The 17,651-nt window shown below is 28.8% G+C and overlaps 1 protein-coding gene across 4 annotated transcripts; it reads right to left on the bottom strand.

Annotated features, from left to right (window-relative positions):
• Positions 1-4,051: 4,051 nt before the first annotated feature.
• CIPK21 (CBL-interacting protein kinase 21) lies at positions 4,052-7,324 on the bottom strand. 4 transcript variants are annotated; one of them, XM_020371759.3, is made up of 15 exons: positions 6,974-7,322; positions 6,824-6,886; positions 6,664-6,735; positions 6,474-6,581; positions 6,325-6,396; positions 6,187-6,240; positions 5,805-5,930; positions 5,641-5,730; positions 5,426-5,551; positions 5,227-5,334; positions 5,020-5,139; positions 4,822-4,887; positions 4,648-4,722; positions 4,470-4,573; positions 4,052-4,377 (listed from the first exon to the last, which is right to left on the bottom strand). In XM_020371759.3, the coding sequence occupies exons 1-15, from the start codon at positions 7,133-7,135 to the stop codon at positions 4,320-4,322; spliced, it is 1,404 nt and encodes a 467-aa protein (XP_020227348.2). In that variant the 5' UTR covers positions 7,136-7,322; the 3' UTR covers positions 4,052-4,319. The 4 variants fall into 4 exon arrangements, with proteins under 4 accessions (XP_020227348.2, XP_020227350.2, XP_020227349.2 ...); XM_020371761.3 differs by lacking the exon at positions 5,641-5,730 and having other exon boundaries at positions 6,974-7,323; XM_020371760.3 differs by lacking the exon at positions 6,187-6,240 and having other exon boundaries at positions 6,974-7,323.
• Between the last annotated feature and the right edge of the window lie 10,327 nt (positions 7,325-17,651).

Below are 17,651 nucleotides of genomic sequence, written 5' to 3'. Positions count from 1 at the left end.
TACCTTCTTAATTTATATGAACTTGCTTTAAGAATATGTGGTTGGAGTATCGCGAGTGTTGGACACTTGCGATTTAGGTGGCGTGAGGAATAATCGCCTATTCATAATTGTGTGCTTAATATTTTAATGTTAATTAGTGCTTCTAAATGTACTAGATTGTGGTTGTGCTGTGGAGATGTAGAGCGTCAGCAAAGCGCATGTGAAGTGTGAAAGTGAGAAATGTGCATGGCATGCTGTGATCGATGATTGAAGGTTTTCCCGTGAGCAAGGTCTCTGTTGTGCCCGTGAGTTCTCTTGTCCGTATTATGGGACCTTGTTGCCCACCATAGTATGTTCTAGAATTAACCACGTGTTGCAACTCAACTCCCAAAGCATGTCCACATGTTTAATGTAAAAAACTATAGTAGTTTACAAACTTGTCCATAAAATTAATTTGCATGTCACCACTGAAGTCCGTATTCAGTTGTCCCCATGTTTGGTGTAAAAACCTAGGAGTTTACAAACTTCACAACATTAGTAGAATAACTGCATTTCGCAAAAGTTTAGACAGAACGAGCCATTAATCATTAATTTATAACATTACTTAAAGAAAACAGAGAAATCATTTGACAGAAGATATCGTTGTGCACAGTTATGCAAAGTACTCAAATCAAATCTTATCCTATGATTTTTCGGTAGTATCAACCAGTGCAACATTGCATGTCTTTACAGTTGTGTTTGTTTCAGTGTGATATTATCATATTTGTTATAATTTTCATAAAAAAAAATATTCTTAAGTATAGTTGATTTTCATAAAATTAAGTGACAAGGTCAGTGTTTAGCTTGCTTTTTTTTTATTTTTCTTCTCATGTTAAGAGGTATGTTACACTCTTATGGTTGAAGCTATAAAACATGAGTGATTGATTTTCCCAAAGCTTAGGATTCAGGGTTCAGATTATTCGGTGTGCCTACCAATAAAAAAAAACTATTATGTGTGGTGTGTAATGTGTTAATCAATTCTACTATGTTACTTGGGGATAATGATAGGGCTTATTAGTGTCTCCTTTGTTTCTGAATCAGTTGTTTTTATTCAAATGGACCGCCGGACTGGACAGACATGCTAAAGCGTATAAAGCGAGTTAGTTGGGCTGAACTTTTAATCTAAGTGAGCCACTTGTTGACCTAGCCTAGTTAATCGAATCAAGTCAAATTCATTCATTTATTTATTTTATTTTTATCTAATATTGTATAAATGAAAGACCAATACCATATAGATTCAACCTAACCTGTTTGAAACCAGATTGGCTTTTTTTTCCCTATACTGTGGTGATCTCCTATTTACATAGAAGTCTTCTAAGCAGCTATCAAGAGGTTCAACCACAAGATGATTAGCCTTTCTCCTTGAATGGATAGATACCTAGCACTGAAATTAACAGATAAAATGCGTATAGTAATAGTCTCCCTTAGACCATGAAACCCATATTTTAGGAATAAACATCATAATGATCATAAATATCAAGATTCATGAGTCTATTAATGATAATAATAAATATGACATAATTTGTGGAATCATAATAAGAAACATGAAATTTATCTCTATAACATCATATTAGTATAAGGGGAAACAATTAGATCTAAGAGAGTCAATTTTTTTTATAGACTCACTAAATATTCTAAGCTTGGATAGTAACTAGAACTTTCTGGAAGTTGTTCTCTATACCATAATATTTTCAAATCTAATATTCAAGAGTCGATTTAGCATGACCATCAGACCATGGGTTGAGCAGACAATTTTGATAGGTCCAAATGTTTGTTGAGGATTTTATATATAAATAAATAAATAAATTTTTTTATAAAATAATTGTAAAATTTATATTATATTATTTTTTAATTCTACTATATAACAAAGACATATTAATTATAAATATATAAATTAATTAAAATCATATAACAAGTAAAAGTACAATTCCTGTAAAAAGTAAAATAAAAGTTCAATTAAAAAATTAATATTATCTTGAACTTTAAAAAACACATAAAAGAAATAACTTTCTACTAAAAGAAACGGACGCTTATAAAAACAGAGGGAATAACTGCAAAAGGATCTTTTGTTTGATAACGGATACCACAATGGCTTGCCATATGCATATACTTTAGTGATTAAATTTAAAGGCATGGAGACTTAGAGGAAATTACATGACGTTGGTAAAACAAATACTAAATATGTCTTGGTAGCCAATTATATGGTGATGAATCATGCCTTGTCTTAATTTACCGACAGGATTGAATACTGCCAATTGGGCATCACTACCAAGTGAGCATAATACGAGTGCATCGAAGGAATTATATACTTCAGTATGTCTTCATGCACTTGCCATTTTTTGATAGGGAGCTCTATTTTTTAACAAAACCATTAAAATCGTCCCAAAATTTATTTAGGTTTAATAGTCATTGTAGATCGTGAAAGTTTTTAAACCACCGATTAATAAAAATCATCATTTATATGATTTTTAAGATAATAATTATATATTATAAAAAATTATTATAAAAGCCAATATATTAATCATATGTAATGATTTGTGATTGTTTAATAATATAATATTATTTTACATTTTTGGTGTGTAACTTTTTCTTTTTAATTTATAATCATCGTCAATTTTTGTCTCTAAAATTATGAAAGAAATATTAGTCCTTAATGTCAAGGATTAGTCATTTTGATTACTAAAATCATTTTAATCATTAACTTTTGCTTACATCACTAAATTTAGTTCTTGAGTTTATTCTACACCAGTCAATTTGATCTTTAACGTCAGATACTAAAGTGAGGATAGTTTTTAAATTTAAATACTAAATTAATTAACATAGTAATGTAAGTACCAAATAATTAGTAATGTCAATTTTTAAAACTAAATAAATAAAAAATTATGAAAGCTAGGTTTGTTCGGTTGGAGGAGAGGTGAAGAGAGGAATTTTAATGGACTGAGGAGAAGAATAAAGAAGTTAAAAATTTTGTTTAGTTAAAAAAGAGAGAAAGAATAATCTTAATGAAATGGAAGAAAAAAGAATTAGCTCTTTCCTTATTTGATTCACAAGAAAAGAAAAAAAAAAGAAAAATTAAAAATTAATTTACCTTTATATTTTTATAATTTAAAATTTAAAAAATAAATAAAAATATTTTAAACATTACACTCAAAATATTTTAAAATTCCCTTCTTTCCTTCCAAATTCCTCTAATATGACATTAATAACAACTAATTCAAAAAGCATATATTTAATATTAAAATAATAGTGACAACAAATATTTACTTATATTTATTTAAAGAGAGATGCTGCTTCTTCCGAATCAAGAAACCAAATTTTTTTTCGAACCAATCAAAAGATAACATATGTTAATTTATATAAATAAAATGCTTATTAATATTTAATTTCTCAACCAATATACGGTCAAAATATATTTATAAGATGAATTTCGGATAATATATCATTTTTCTTATTTAAATAAGTATCCTATTCCGGTAGTTTTAAGTTTTAATTATACAATTTTGTTTAATATTTGGAAGGAAAATTTAGATGCTCGTAGTCGTACTTAATATAATTATCTTTAACGAAAGATACATATAATTTAAAAAGATACGGTCATCCAATTAAACCTAAAAGACTTTTTAAATAATAATATAAAATATTAACATAAGTAATTCAATAATTGTATTATTTAACAATTGATTGGAGATCAATCCTAACTAGCAATTAGAAATATTTATTTGTTATAAAAAAAAAAATATATATATATATATATATATATATATATATATATATAAAAGGAAATTCAAATGTTATTTCCTCATTGGAGTCACTTAGATTGGCCTTGATGCTTTTGAACCAAAGCTGTTGCATACTTGCATGTTTCATCCTTCGATGTTTGGACGACAGCTAGTGACATAAAGTTTATAAGTTATAACTGACATCAGTTGGGTGACGTAAACATTGCAGAAAATAAATGATAAAATAAGGTCAACGAAATCTTTTATACTTTTTTGTTTGTCCAACTTAATTAGGCAGAGTATTGCACATAACGTTTTAACTCGTTGCAAATTGCTATTCACATTTATTATTATTCTCCACAGGATGTGCTGTGCAAATGTCAATTTACATCTCTCACTATTTTACAATGAAGAGAGTAATGAATGAAAAAGAACAACAGAAAGAAGGTATATGGAAAGGAGAAAAGAAGAAATACTTATAGCGAAAATTTGTCCTGGATTTTTATTTTTTACTTTGTTTTATCCTTGTCAAACTTCCACTGAACTTCACTAGAAAGAAAAAGACTTGGATTCAGTCCATCTTCAAGCAGATTTATAGCCACGAAGAAGTTTGCTATCTTCACTTTTTAGATCTTCATAACTGAAAAAGTTAATTGAAAAAGGCCAATAAGCAAATGGTGGCAATCAACAATATCATCACCATTCAGTAATGTAACATTGAGTTATAACTACCATTGAGCATCTTGCTTTTTTCTGGCGAATGGAACTACAGAGTCTTGGCTTTGTGATGGCACACCAGGTTTTTTTTTCAACAAATTTGATAGACTTTCACAAAACTGATAACCAAAATTAAAATCAGTAACTAAATTCATGAGCTTGCATATTCAATTAAGAGAGGATGTTTTCTTACTTTGTTGTACATTCTTAGATCTCCTGCGGATTTTGATATTTCTACAACACAATGAGTTGGAGCAACTTCAATCACCTGATAATTGTCACACATACGCGAAGAGTTGAACTTTCTTCACCAACGAAAAACACAGGAAACCAGGGAGTGTATGTAACAATAGAATGAGCAAGTTACCTGGGCTGATAGGTATGAATATGATCTAGAACACCTGGTCATCATCTGTTTTGGTTGCATTTTCATCTGACATCAAGAATGAAATTTTTTTTTTTTACCAGATTCTAACAAAAGGTAACATTTTCAACAAAAGAAAAAGGTGTACATAATACATTTTCACATGCATGCATTTAAGAATCAAAGTAGCATAGTTTATACCTTAAAGTTGTTCATTTTCTCTACCGACATTCTTACATCTGTTGCAGCGGCCTCTATTTTTTCTATTGTTTCATTGATAGTGTGTTTGGATCCCAGCCTTGTTCTCTGCTTTTTTTCATCCTAAACAAGAAACTTGCAAATCGCAACATTAGCATTTGTAATAGTTGAATAAGACATACAGATAAGTTGAATCCTCTTTCAGATTACCTGTTCTTCAAAAAGGCCAGATAGATCAAGGTCCTCAGACATAGCTATTAGTTGAAACGCATTGATGAAACTTGAGGACTTGGATATAGTTGGCTCTGTGATATTCTCCTATAGCACAAATTATTAGACAATTTGGTCAACGACTCCAAGTGAGATTTTCTGTCACTATTTTCCAACTCACTACTTGTTAGCAAATTACCTCAATTGAATTGAAAGCAACATCAACATCATCCAAGTTAATGTTATGATCAAAGTCAGATGCAAAAGCAGGCTTGTAATCTGTTTGCAACCACTCATCTTCAATAATATCTGGTACAGTTATCCTCTGCGTGAAAGATAGTTAGGAAGGGTAAGAAATCACTACCTATTAATTACACTATGTATATAGGGTTGTATTAGTTCTTGAATTTCTACCTTTACAGGACGTGGTTCAAGTATTTTGGCAATTAGTTTCTTTTGATTGTGAGTAAACCAAGGGGGACATTTATATTCTGCCTTCCATATCTTTTCACACATGAAAGTCATCAGAAAATGTGAATTATGTGTAACAGACACTAGGTGTTTTCTTTATACTATACCTTTGCATATAAGCTCATCAAGTTCTGGTCATTAAATGGCAAATAACCTGCAAGTAATTCAAAAAGGATCACCCCACATGACCAAACATCAGCAGATGCTCCATCATACGCCTTGCTCAATAGCAGCTGCACATGAAAGGATTGTAGAATCAATAATACAGTTTTACCATAATCAAATGCAGTCATTAGCTCTTTTTCCCAAGAAAGAGGAAACTGACTTGATAAACCAGATCTAGAGTTTGTTTGTATACAGGCTCATTAGAGTTTTTTAAAACTTTTCTCCCGAAAATAAATAACTTTTTCAATAAAAAAACTCTTAACAATACTTCTGTATTCAATAAGGCTATTAGTTAAATGCTATATTGAAAATAGTTTCACTTACCTCAGGTGCCACATAGCATGGGGATCCACACCTTGTGGTTAAGACTTCATTACGCTGATAATGTATAAAAATCTGACTCTGTCAAAAATATTTATTATGGAGCTGAGGATATGATTCAAAGGAACAAGGCTACTCTACCTTTTGCAACGCGCTTAATCCAAAATCAGACACTTTGAGATTTCCCCTGTTGTCAAGAAGCAAGTTTTCTGGCTACAATGGTATGCCAAGATTCAAGTTATGTTCCAAAACTCCATTTCAAACAGAAAAACAGATTGCTTTGAGCTTACCTTGAGATCTCGATGATAAACCCCTTTGTTATGGCAGTAATCCAAGGCATCAATAAGTTGCTGGAATAGTTTTCTTGCCTCACATTCATTCAACTTCTCGCCATAGGACTGCACATGAATCATCACAATTGAAAACTGAATTTAAATAAGTACATACTGTTCTAATTTTGGAGAGATTGTTGATTCTCACCATCTTGTCTAGTAGTTGTCCTCCTGATACATATTCCATTACAATGTATATCTTCGTCTTTGTGCCAATAACCTGTTTTAAAGAAGTTAATTGGAAATAGAGTATTACCAAGAATCTTCAAACTTCACTAGAATTCTAACACCAGCAGGTATATATATACCTCGTGAATTCTAACTATATTTGGATGGTGCAGAAGTTTCATTGTTCTGATTTCTCTTTTAACCTGAAACATGGCATAGCCTTCATATCCTATGTATTAAGAAATAAACGACTTGCTAAAGGGGAAAAAAAAGACAAAGATGAGGTTTGCCTGATTCTTAAGATTGTTTTCCAGGATCATATGCTTATCAATGACCTTGATCGCAACCTTCTGACCATTGTTGCCATTGACACCCAGCTTAACCTTAGAGAATGTACCTTCTCCTATTGTCCTACCAAGCTGATACTCACCAATTTTTTTGGCAAACCCCATTACTCTCTTGGGGTAAAGTTTTTGGCACTGGTACTTTTCAATTTGTTGCTATTCCCAACATGATCTCTATAGCAAACTCTACGGTATATATCATTTTGCTTGACTATGAAGTCTGAATCCAATTTATTTGGAAGGCTACAGTCTTTTATTTTTTAGAACATTAAAACCCATGTATGGTCTCTGTTTGTCCTACCATAAAAAATGGCGAGGTATTTGAGTTTCATTGGACAAGTTGATTATTATTCTAATAATAATAATAATAATAATAATAATATTGTAGTTTTTGAGCGGTCATGGAAAATGCAAAGTTAAGAGTGGGCTCTCTAGTCTTCCTAGAAAGGAAGGTAGAAGAATGCGTGGCGGGTAGCTCGTTGGCTAGTTGTTTAGACTTTGAAACGTGATTTGAATGGAAGTTAGGTGTTGAAAATAATATAGTTTTAGTTTCCATCTCTAAATGCCGAAGATGTAAGTAGGGATTATAACCGCAAACGTTGGAATAATTAGGAAACCATATCTTATGTGATAATGATATTGAAATAATTTATCACATTCATATGTGCTTGATCTATCATCCCACCTTCTATCAGTGTTGGGAAAATTGTTATGAATTAATGCCATACTTTATGTAAGTGCATTCTAATTAATACCGTTGATGGTAGCAGGTAGCATAGCAACTCACAAGTTTCGAGATTTTCTTGTAAACTAAACTAATAAGTTAAGAAAACTAATATTTTAACATGTGACAGTGTTGTTTATAGATGAAATATTTTATATAATAGAAGTGGGTAATTAAAGGGAGAATTTTAGTTTGGAATTCCTATGTACGAGACATGGGTTGTACATATTATGTATACTTATACATTATCGTGTTGTCGTCAATTTTTTTTATGTATTCATGTACGCTTTATTTACTTTGTTTTTATGACGGCAATTACATGCATAAAGAGATTTTCTTACGAAGAAATAGAGAAAATTAATATTTTAACATGTGACAATGTTGTTTATGGATGAAATATTTTATATAATAGAAGTGGGTAGTTAAAGGGAGAATTTTAGTTCGAAGTTCCCATGTACGAGAGATGGGTCATACATAGTACTTGTATGTTATTGTGTTATCGTCAAATTTATTTTACGTATGGGAGATATTGATTCTTGCACAAGATTCGTAGCAGATAATAAATTCCTATTTGGAAATTAGAATAACGTAAAATTTAAACATGAAGATTAAATTACATTTTTTTAAAAAAAAATTATTAACTTAAGTAATTCGATACTTAAACTTTTTAATTAAATATTAGGATTCAATACTTAACTTAGATAAGTAATAGTTACCAAAAATATTATCTTACTCTTATAATGATTGACACGATAGGAAAGAGTATATATCTCTTTATATAACAAAAAAGTTTATATTTTCTTCAATTGAAAAACATTAAATTGTATTTTTAAGTTTTAATTATAAAAAACAACTTTCTTACAAATTATTAATTGTTATTTTTATTTTATACTTTTGAGATATTGTGAAGTTTATTAACCAGACATTCGCTCATTTTTCATAAACGGGAATGCATTTTGCATTTGTTGTACTATTAAACATATAAATTGCACTTATTGTTAAAAAAATATCATCTTTGAATTGGGAATAGTATCACTAAATATAAACATCACTCAAATTATTTGGTGATTGTGTCCGATATATTTCGTACTATTATTGATATTAAGAAAAAAAAACTTTAAAAAAAACATATTTATATTAGGCATTTTAATTATGATATTATATTAAAAAACGGCTGTTCTTATTTATTAAATTTAGTATGTAAAAGTAATTCTTTATCTTATATAATGCATAAATCAAAATATAATTATCTTGGTTTTTTAGCAAAAAAAAATATAGTTTTAAAACCACTTAACTGCTCTTTAACATTTCCCTTATACTCCTTTTTAATATATTTTTTATTTGCCTAAAAAAAAACTGCACTTTAACATTTTTTTCACGTGCGTTATATAATAATGTAAGTTAAAAGTTAGAAGAAGTCAATAATTAATGTGGCAATTATTGGCAGCAACAAAATTGCAAGGAAATATCCGGTTGGAGAAGAGTGGGGTCTTCTTCAACTTGCCGTGGATTGGTATTACTATTTGGTACTATACTCTCGCTTAGCTTCAACTTCTATTCTACAGGAAATCGTCTCCTTGTTGAGTTTGCGTGATGAGGTATGAAACGGATACAGATTGAGATAATTTATATATATTAGATTTGATTTTCTTTTTCATTTAGACATTTATTTAAACTGAAACATGATTTAATAAAAAAAATGGTGAAACATATAATTTAGTATATGCATATGCCAAAAATTCTCAATTTAGTCTCTATATATCTAGAAGTTTATTAAATTGGTCTTTATTATACATGTAAATTTTATTGATTTAGTTCATGAGATCGTTAGCTTTTTCACATATACTTAATTTGGTGCTTACATATGTAACATATTTTTTAATTTGATCGTTTATATGTAGATACCAAATTAAGCAAATACTAATATATTGGGACCAAATTAAAAAATATTATGTGTATAAGAATTAAATTAATAATGTGTAATGAAGTTAACAGTATCAAGAACTATGTGTTAGTAATATTTAATAGGTATAAGGAGTAATTTTATAAAATTTTATTTATAAAAATCAAATTGAGAATTTTTGACACGTGTAAGGGCTAAATTATATGTTTAATCATATAAAATTAAGGTCCAAACAAATTATATGAGATGAGATTGACACAATATATTAATATTAATATTAATATTATGTAAAATTAATTTATATATATAAAAATAGAAAAATAAAATAAAATATGGTATATTTTATAATATATTTAAAATAAAAAGTATTATTATAATTTAGTATCATATTATATAAAAATTATTAATAAATAATCATTTTAAAAAATAAAAATTAGTGTTACATTTTTTTTTTAGAATTCATGAAATTGCACTTACTTTTCTATTTTTTTATGTTTACAATAATTTTTCTTATAAGAGGTCACAATATAATAGTTTTCGAATAATTAATTAAGAGGGATTAATATAATATTTAAGGAGTATTAATGTAATTTTTCAAAAAAATTAATTAAGTGAGTTATTATATGGATAATGTTTGTGCAATTTCACAAAATCTTGAGTGTCAAAATAATTTATTCTTTCAAAATAGAGAAAATAAGTTGTGTACTAGTTGTACACTATCATCCATAGTTTTAAAAACCGGACCGGTCATCGAACCGGTTAAGGTATTGGGTCAGTGGGTCAAATGTTGAACCGGTGGGTCATTGGTTGAATCGCATGACTCGATTTTTATTTATTTATATTAAAAAATATTCATATTAAATATATTTATACTTATAAATTTTAATAAATTCATATCTTATTTTAAATTTAAATTTTTCTATCTTATTTAAAATTATTTTTATTTTTATTTTGTAAAAAAATACATAAAAAAATTACATGTTAAACGGTATATTAATACAAATTAAAAATATAAATAATATGTACATATATAATATGCTTGCAATTAATATCACAAAATAATATATGTAATATTTACATAGATATTGAATTATTAAATATATAATTTAAAATTAATAATATACTATAAAAGTTATTTAAGTTGTATATATTGCAAACAAATATATTAGAACAAGTAGTCATTGTTATATTTAATAAGACTCCTTGCTTTTTCATTAAGAGATTCAATTTTCATTATTATTTTTGTGATTTATGGTCCCTTAAAAAAAATTTAAAAAAAAAAGAAAAGTGGTTGAACCGGTTTGACCTACCGGTTCACTGGTTGAACTGGAAAATTGACCGGTTCAATCCGGTTTGAAACGGGTCGACTGCATAACCGATCTAACTTCAGATTCAGACCGGCTAGACCACCGGTTCCCGGTCCAACCGGTCCGACCGGCCGGGTCGGTCCGGGTTTTAAAACACTGAATCATCTAATCACAAATAGATTTGTTAACTTTTACAATAAATAACTAAAATTTTTATTAACAATAATTTGTGATTGGTTAGCAACTTTTGCCTTATCATTAAATTCTTTAAAATTGTAGTACACTAAACTATATCATAGTAGACAACTTAAAATATAACTCTAACTCTGTTTAAAAAAAACATATCGAGACTAATTTCAAAATTTTAATCTATCCAATAGACCTTAAATCATGTCAGATTGAACAAACAAGTATTCATAAATTTTATCAATTTCTACAAATATTCATGAATACTTAGAAAATCTTTTTAACAAACAAAAATAATATATATATATATATAGGGGGCTTATAATTACACCGGTGTAACTTTTACTAAGTATTATACCGCTCAATAACTTCATATTAAATATGAATTTTGTAAATCCAACCGTTAGATTGAAAGTTCATATCTTTTAGATCATATATACAAAATTTTATATTAATCCAAGATGATTTGATACTTCATTTTTATAAAACAAAATTGACGTAATATATTTATTTAAAAATACACTAAAATATGAACACTTTGATTACCTTCAAGTTGTTGTTCAATTTTAACAAAATTTGATATACACGTATAAAGTGATATGAACTTTCAATCTAACGGTTGAATTTACAAAATTCACAATTAATATAAAGTTATTGAGCGGTGTAATACTTAGTAAAAGATATACCGATATAATTATAACCCCCCTCATATATATATATATATATATATATATATATATATATATATATATATGTGTGTGTGTGTGTGTGTGTGTGTGTGTGTATGTGTGCAATGATCTAACAAGTTTCTACACTTTACAGTTCAACAACTAGCAGCGAAAAACATAAATGATATACATTAGGCCATGCAAATAGTTCTTGGATATACATGCAATAACATATATGTATAGGAAATAAATATGCTAAAACCATAAATGTTCCTCAATAGAACTACATCTCAATTCTATACACACATAGACACATATTTTTGCAATAATCCAAAACTAAAAGCATAAACCTAGGTTATCGTTCAAGCAAGTACTAAAGACTAGTTACACTAGGTAGCTCAAAAATAACTTCGCAATCCTCCAACATAGCTCTCAAGACGTACTCCTTCAGCCTATTCCTTTCATGCTCTTATAATAAGTATGATCATCGTAGTTCAACCACAAGAAAACATGAAAGGGTAAACTTAGATTCAAAAGAAACAACTTAGCTTAGAAGTATAAAACTAACTATACACAACTATCACAACACAACATAATGTTCCACTTAATCAACATAGATTAACATATCAACAAAAGTTCACAACTAAACAACATACTAACTGTATAACCACAACACAACAATACAGCTTCTCAACTGATATGTATTTGGCAAGTATACCAATTATTGTAGGTAATAAATTGGACAAAATTTCAAGTTGTTGAATCCATATGGACTTGAGTTATAATTATTTAATAAAATTTTGATACTAAACAAATAATTTAATGAAAATTTATATTTGTTTGATAAAAAATATTAAATTTAGTAAAAATAAAATAAAATACTAAGTTGTGAAGAGTGTGTTTATAATGATAATAGTTAGGGATTGATCATTAACTTTCCTCGTATAAATCCTCTTAATTTTCCATTTGATGTTGAAATTGTAAAGTTAATTCGACAATCCACAATTATATTTGAGACCTAATTCTTTAGGCAAACAATTCTAGGTTGTTTAAAGAAAATCTTAATCCCTTGATAATTTTTTTTAAACAACATGCATCAAGGTTAGTGACCAAAAGTCAGCTAATAAGGTTTATCTTATTCCTAGTAATAAATGTTATAAGCGTTTTATCTAAGTCATAATTTTAAAAAGGTTTCCCAACTTTAATTAAAAATTATAAAATAATGTAGAGACTAATTAAGCTACAACAAACATTAAGTATAAGAATAAAATGATTAATTGAATAAAAACTTTATTGAATGAAAAATACAGAGAAACAATAGAGTCTTAACCATTCATGACTAAGGATTTATCAATAGAAAAGGGTCATTTGAGTGGTTCGTGATTATAAGAGTAACCTCACGAAATTCCTTTCTAATCTCTCTAAAAGTATGCTTAAGAAAGTATTGATTAATACAAAGAACTCTTAGAGACTTTATTTTTATAACATTTTCTAATGGATTTTTAGGTTACATTCTCTTTCAAAACACGTATGTGGCTCACTCTAAGCGAGCTTGTACGTGCTTCTAGTGATGTTCTTTGTTTTGGCTTGCTCAAAGCACTTCTATGGTGGCTCTAAGCAAATTTTGCTTGATTAACCTGCTTTGAGAGGCTAACCTGCTCACTTTAAGCAGTTTGAGATCATCTCTAGAGGTTCGTCTCTAACTTGACTCGCCTTGAGCTGTAATTTGGTTTCTTTAAGTAAATTTCACTAGCTTAGCGTGATTCTTCTACGTAGCTTGAAGTGAAAGTTTCTCTTTAATACTTGTAACTTCAAAAATATTTTCTCCTAGTGTTATATCTCAACAAACAAAAACATTAAAAATACCTAATATTTAAACAATTAAGTCCTAAAATAAAATTAACTCCTAACTAAGTTTTTTGACCAAAAAAGATTTAGAAGTATAAAATATATTATTAATTGCTTAAATTGAACAAAAATTGTATGAATATTTGAAAATTATCATCAACATAAACACTTAGCATATGTACAACATAACATATCAACACTACAACATATGCACAACACAATAACTATATGTATTGTCACGCATTTTCAACTAAGAGATCTCTTACGACACAGGTGAGTAATCTAAGTGATTTAGCCCTACCAAGCCAACTTAACAATGCGATTTTTTGGGATTGTTAGATCAATAATAAATTTGGGTAAAAATCCACACCATAACACGGTTTCTTAGATTTTTTCACTTCAATTAATAAATTCCAGTATTTATGACAAGGCTAGCACAACTTGGATGTGAGTTTATCACATTCTTAGCACGCATAACTAAGCTATTATGGAATTAGTTCGTTGACTACCCTCCAAATATTGCACCCCTTCCAATGCTTAGTTAGGAATTTTGGTCTTCAATTTTGTACCTTACTTAGTTTTAGTCACTTTATACACATAAGACTCAACCTTGCCCCTATATGGATCTACATTGGTCACTTTTGTTGGGATTCAAACAAGTCTCACATCGATAAAATAATACAACAAATAACAACTTATATAATACAAACATACTTCAATGATTGAGAGGCCTTTTGGGTAATGACCAAAAGTAAAACCGTGAGGGCTAAGGCCCAAAGCGGACAATATCTCATCATTGTGGAGTATGTTTATGTAATAACCTTATAAAAATAACTCATAAAATATCCTCTCAGACAAATACCATAAAATAACCCCCATCAATGGTATCAGAGCCAGGTTGGATTCGGTGACAACCAATAACCCCATAAAAACTCATAACATATAATGTGCTATATAAAGACAGATTCCGCTGCATGAAAGGTTAGGTCCCTTGTTTGAGAGGAGGATTGTTGGGATTCAAACAAGTCCCACATCGATAAAATAATACAACAAATAACAACTTATATAATACAAACATACTTCAATGATTGAGAGGCCTTTTGAGTAATGACCAAAAGTAAAACCGTGAGGGCTAAGGCCCAAAGCGGACAATATCTCATCATTGTGGAGTATGTTTGTGTAATAACCTTATAAAAATAACTCATAAAATATCCTCTCAGACAAATACCATAAAATAACCCCATCAACTTTATACATGTATGACTTGACTGACCCCTATATGGTATCAACTAATGTCCTAAAAGAGACTCCACATTCTACTTCAACATCTTAAGAAGGGTTTTTCAATAATTAGCTCTCAAAACACCACAACACCACAATGAGATATTCATCTTTTAAAAGAACATCTTTCATCTAATCTTAAGTCAATCAATACAGCTCAACTCCATGGATTTAGCATTCTCAATACAACCACCTCAACATTACACAACATACAACTCAACTTTCATTCAACTTATAACTTTAAAAAACTTAAATATTCACACATATCATCCTAGATCAATGTATAAGGAATTAAAGCCATACAATAACATACAACATGTAAACATTTCAACTTATACACACAATATTCAACATTTAAGTCAAATAAATAACACATTTTCATTTAGCATTTCACACTCAACACCATTCTTCTTACGTCCAACATCATTGAGGTAAAGAGTCTCTGGCTCACTCATGTCCAGTGCCACTCAACTTGCGTCAAATGTGGATTAGATAGAGACACTTGTGTTGATCACATTTGGCATAACAAAACCTACACCGACCTTGTTTCAGGCAAAGAATTTCTACCTGACTCATGTCTGGCATCACAACACTAGCACTTGGCATAGTCTAGGCAAAGAATTTTTTTCTTGATCACGCCTTGCATCATTCAACTAATGCCTTAAGTCAGAGAGTTCCAAGGACATCCATGTCCGATGCCCCTCAACTCATGCCTAACATGATAAAGTCAAAGAGCTATCTTTTAACTCACGACCAACACTATCAATCTCGCGCCCAACATCAATAAGGTAGAGATCCTCTAACTTGCATCACGCCTAATGCCTTAAAGTTGTACCTAACGCAATGGTGATTTTTGCACTTGGCAGATTTACGTTTTTGCTCAATTCACTTGAAACCCAAAAGATTTTCAACATGCAAAGCATAATAACACACATATACACTTCAAACAACTCAAATTTAACATCAAAATCAACATGCAATCATCCAAAGCAAGATTCATCTAATTCGCCTCATCATGCTCAAGAACAACTAAAGACCCATCATAAGATTTCACTTCTCAATCATCAACATAGTCATAAATTAATTTAATGAATTTAAGCATGTATGCAACTTATAAACCATGACAAAATCAACACAAGTTTCCCTTACCTCTGAATCAATTTGGAAAAGAGGTAGAAGAGAATATGGAATCCTATGAGGAAATTTTGCACTACCCCACCCTGTCTCTAATTCTCATCTCCAAAGGCTTTTAAATCCTTACTCATCTACTTAACCTTACCTGGGGAAGGTTCTAGGACAATTTCTAGTCAATTTAGAAGAAGAAGGAAGAATTCTCGTTTCAGAGCCCCACTCTCTAACTTTTCTCTAACTTTATTTAAGAATGAATGAACTTATAAAGTCTAGTTCTAAAAAAGTACCTTTTATATCTCCCCTCTAATAAGCTAAACTTGACTTCTACTCCAAACAACTCCTAAAATAACAAAACTCATTATAATTCCTAATTCTTTAGAGTTTTATAACTAATAAACATCTAATCACAATAATATTTAAATTAATAAAAAATCAACAACTAATGACAAATTTACAAAATTCAAATTGTTACAAAATATATATATATATATATATATATATACTAAAAAATAAATTTAGGTTTGTGTTTGATGTTGAAATAATTATTTATGTTCATCATAATTCTTTTTAAAATATTTATTTATTTGACTTTAATTTATCATTGTACAAAATAAACTTATTATTTTATCAAATAAAAATAATCAATAATTTATTAAAAACATACCATATTACTAATTGATTAACACAAATAAAGATAAATAATTATAACTCGATAGAATAAAAACTTCTTACTTAATACAAATAGAGATAAAAAAGTAATTTTAAAGTAATTAAGTAATATTACATGACTAATACTCATATATAGATTTAAATATTGATGCTTATTAGTTCAACTAGTGTTGTTGTTGGTCCTTAAGTCTCAAGGTGTCAAGTTTGAGTCTTAAATTTGATAGCCTTAATATAGTCAAGGTCTCAAAGAAAACTACAAATTTTATCGGTGAATATTTGTTGGTGTGATTTTTTTTTCTTGTCGCTTGTTCATGCTTATAAATTGTTATGCATATATGTTTGCCAACTTGGACCATTCTAAAAGGTTCTCTTGGACTTTATTAATAAAGTCCTTTCTCCTATGCATCTCCTTTTTATGAAGGACATTTGATAAAGGTGAGAGTAAGTCAGGTCAGATTTTGAATATATAAGTCAAATTTGTTTTATAAAATTGAAGTATAAGTCTTACCTATTAACTATCATAGGCTTTTTTAGATCTAACTTGACTTTTTTAAAGTTTGACATGACCTATTAATTTATTTAAAAAACATATTTTTGCATTAACAACATTAAATAGGTCAATCAATTTAAAATTTTAAATAAGTTAATAATTATATTTTTAAATACATATACAAGTTTTTGTTTAAGTTACATGATAAGTCTTTTTTAATTTGCATGATAAAAAATAATTTACTCTATTATTATTAAAATTTAGAGTTTATAATAAAAAAAATAAAAAAATTATTTGAGGAACACTAACATAACTCATTCATAGGCTGTAATGAAGAAGAGAATATTATTAAAAGAACTTTCTAAATATTTCCTATATCATATTTGAAATATTTTAAATAAAAAATCATGAAGATAA

Source organism: Cajanus cajan, chromosome 5, assembly GCF_000230855.2.
Source record: "Cajanus cajan strain Asha chromosome 5, NIPB_CcT2T_4, whole genome shotgun sequence".
NCBI lineage: Eukaryota > Viridiplantae > Streptophyta > Magnoliopsida > Fabales > Fabaceae > Cajanus > Cajanus cajan.
This window is presented reverse-complemented; position numbering and strand designations above follow the sequence as displayed.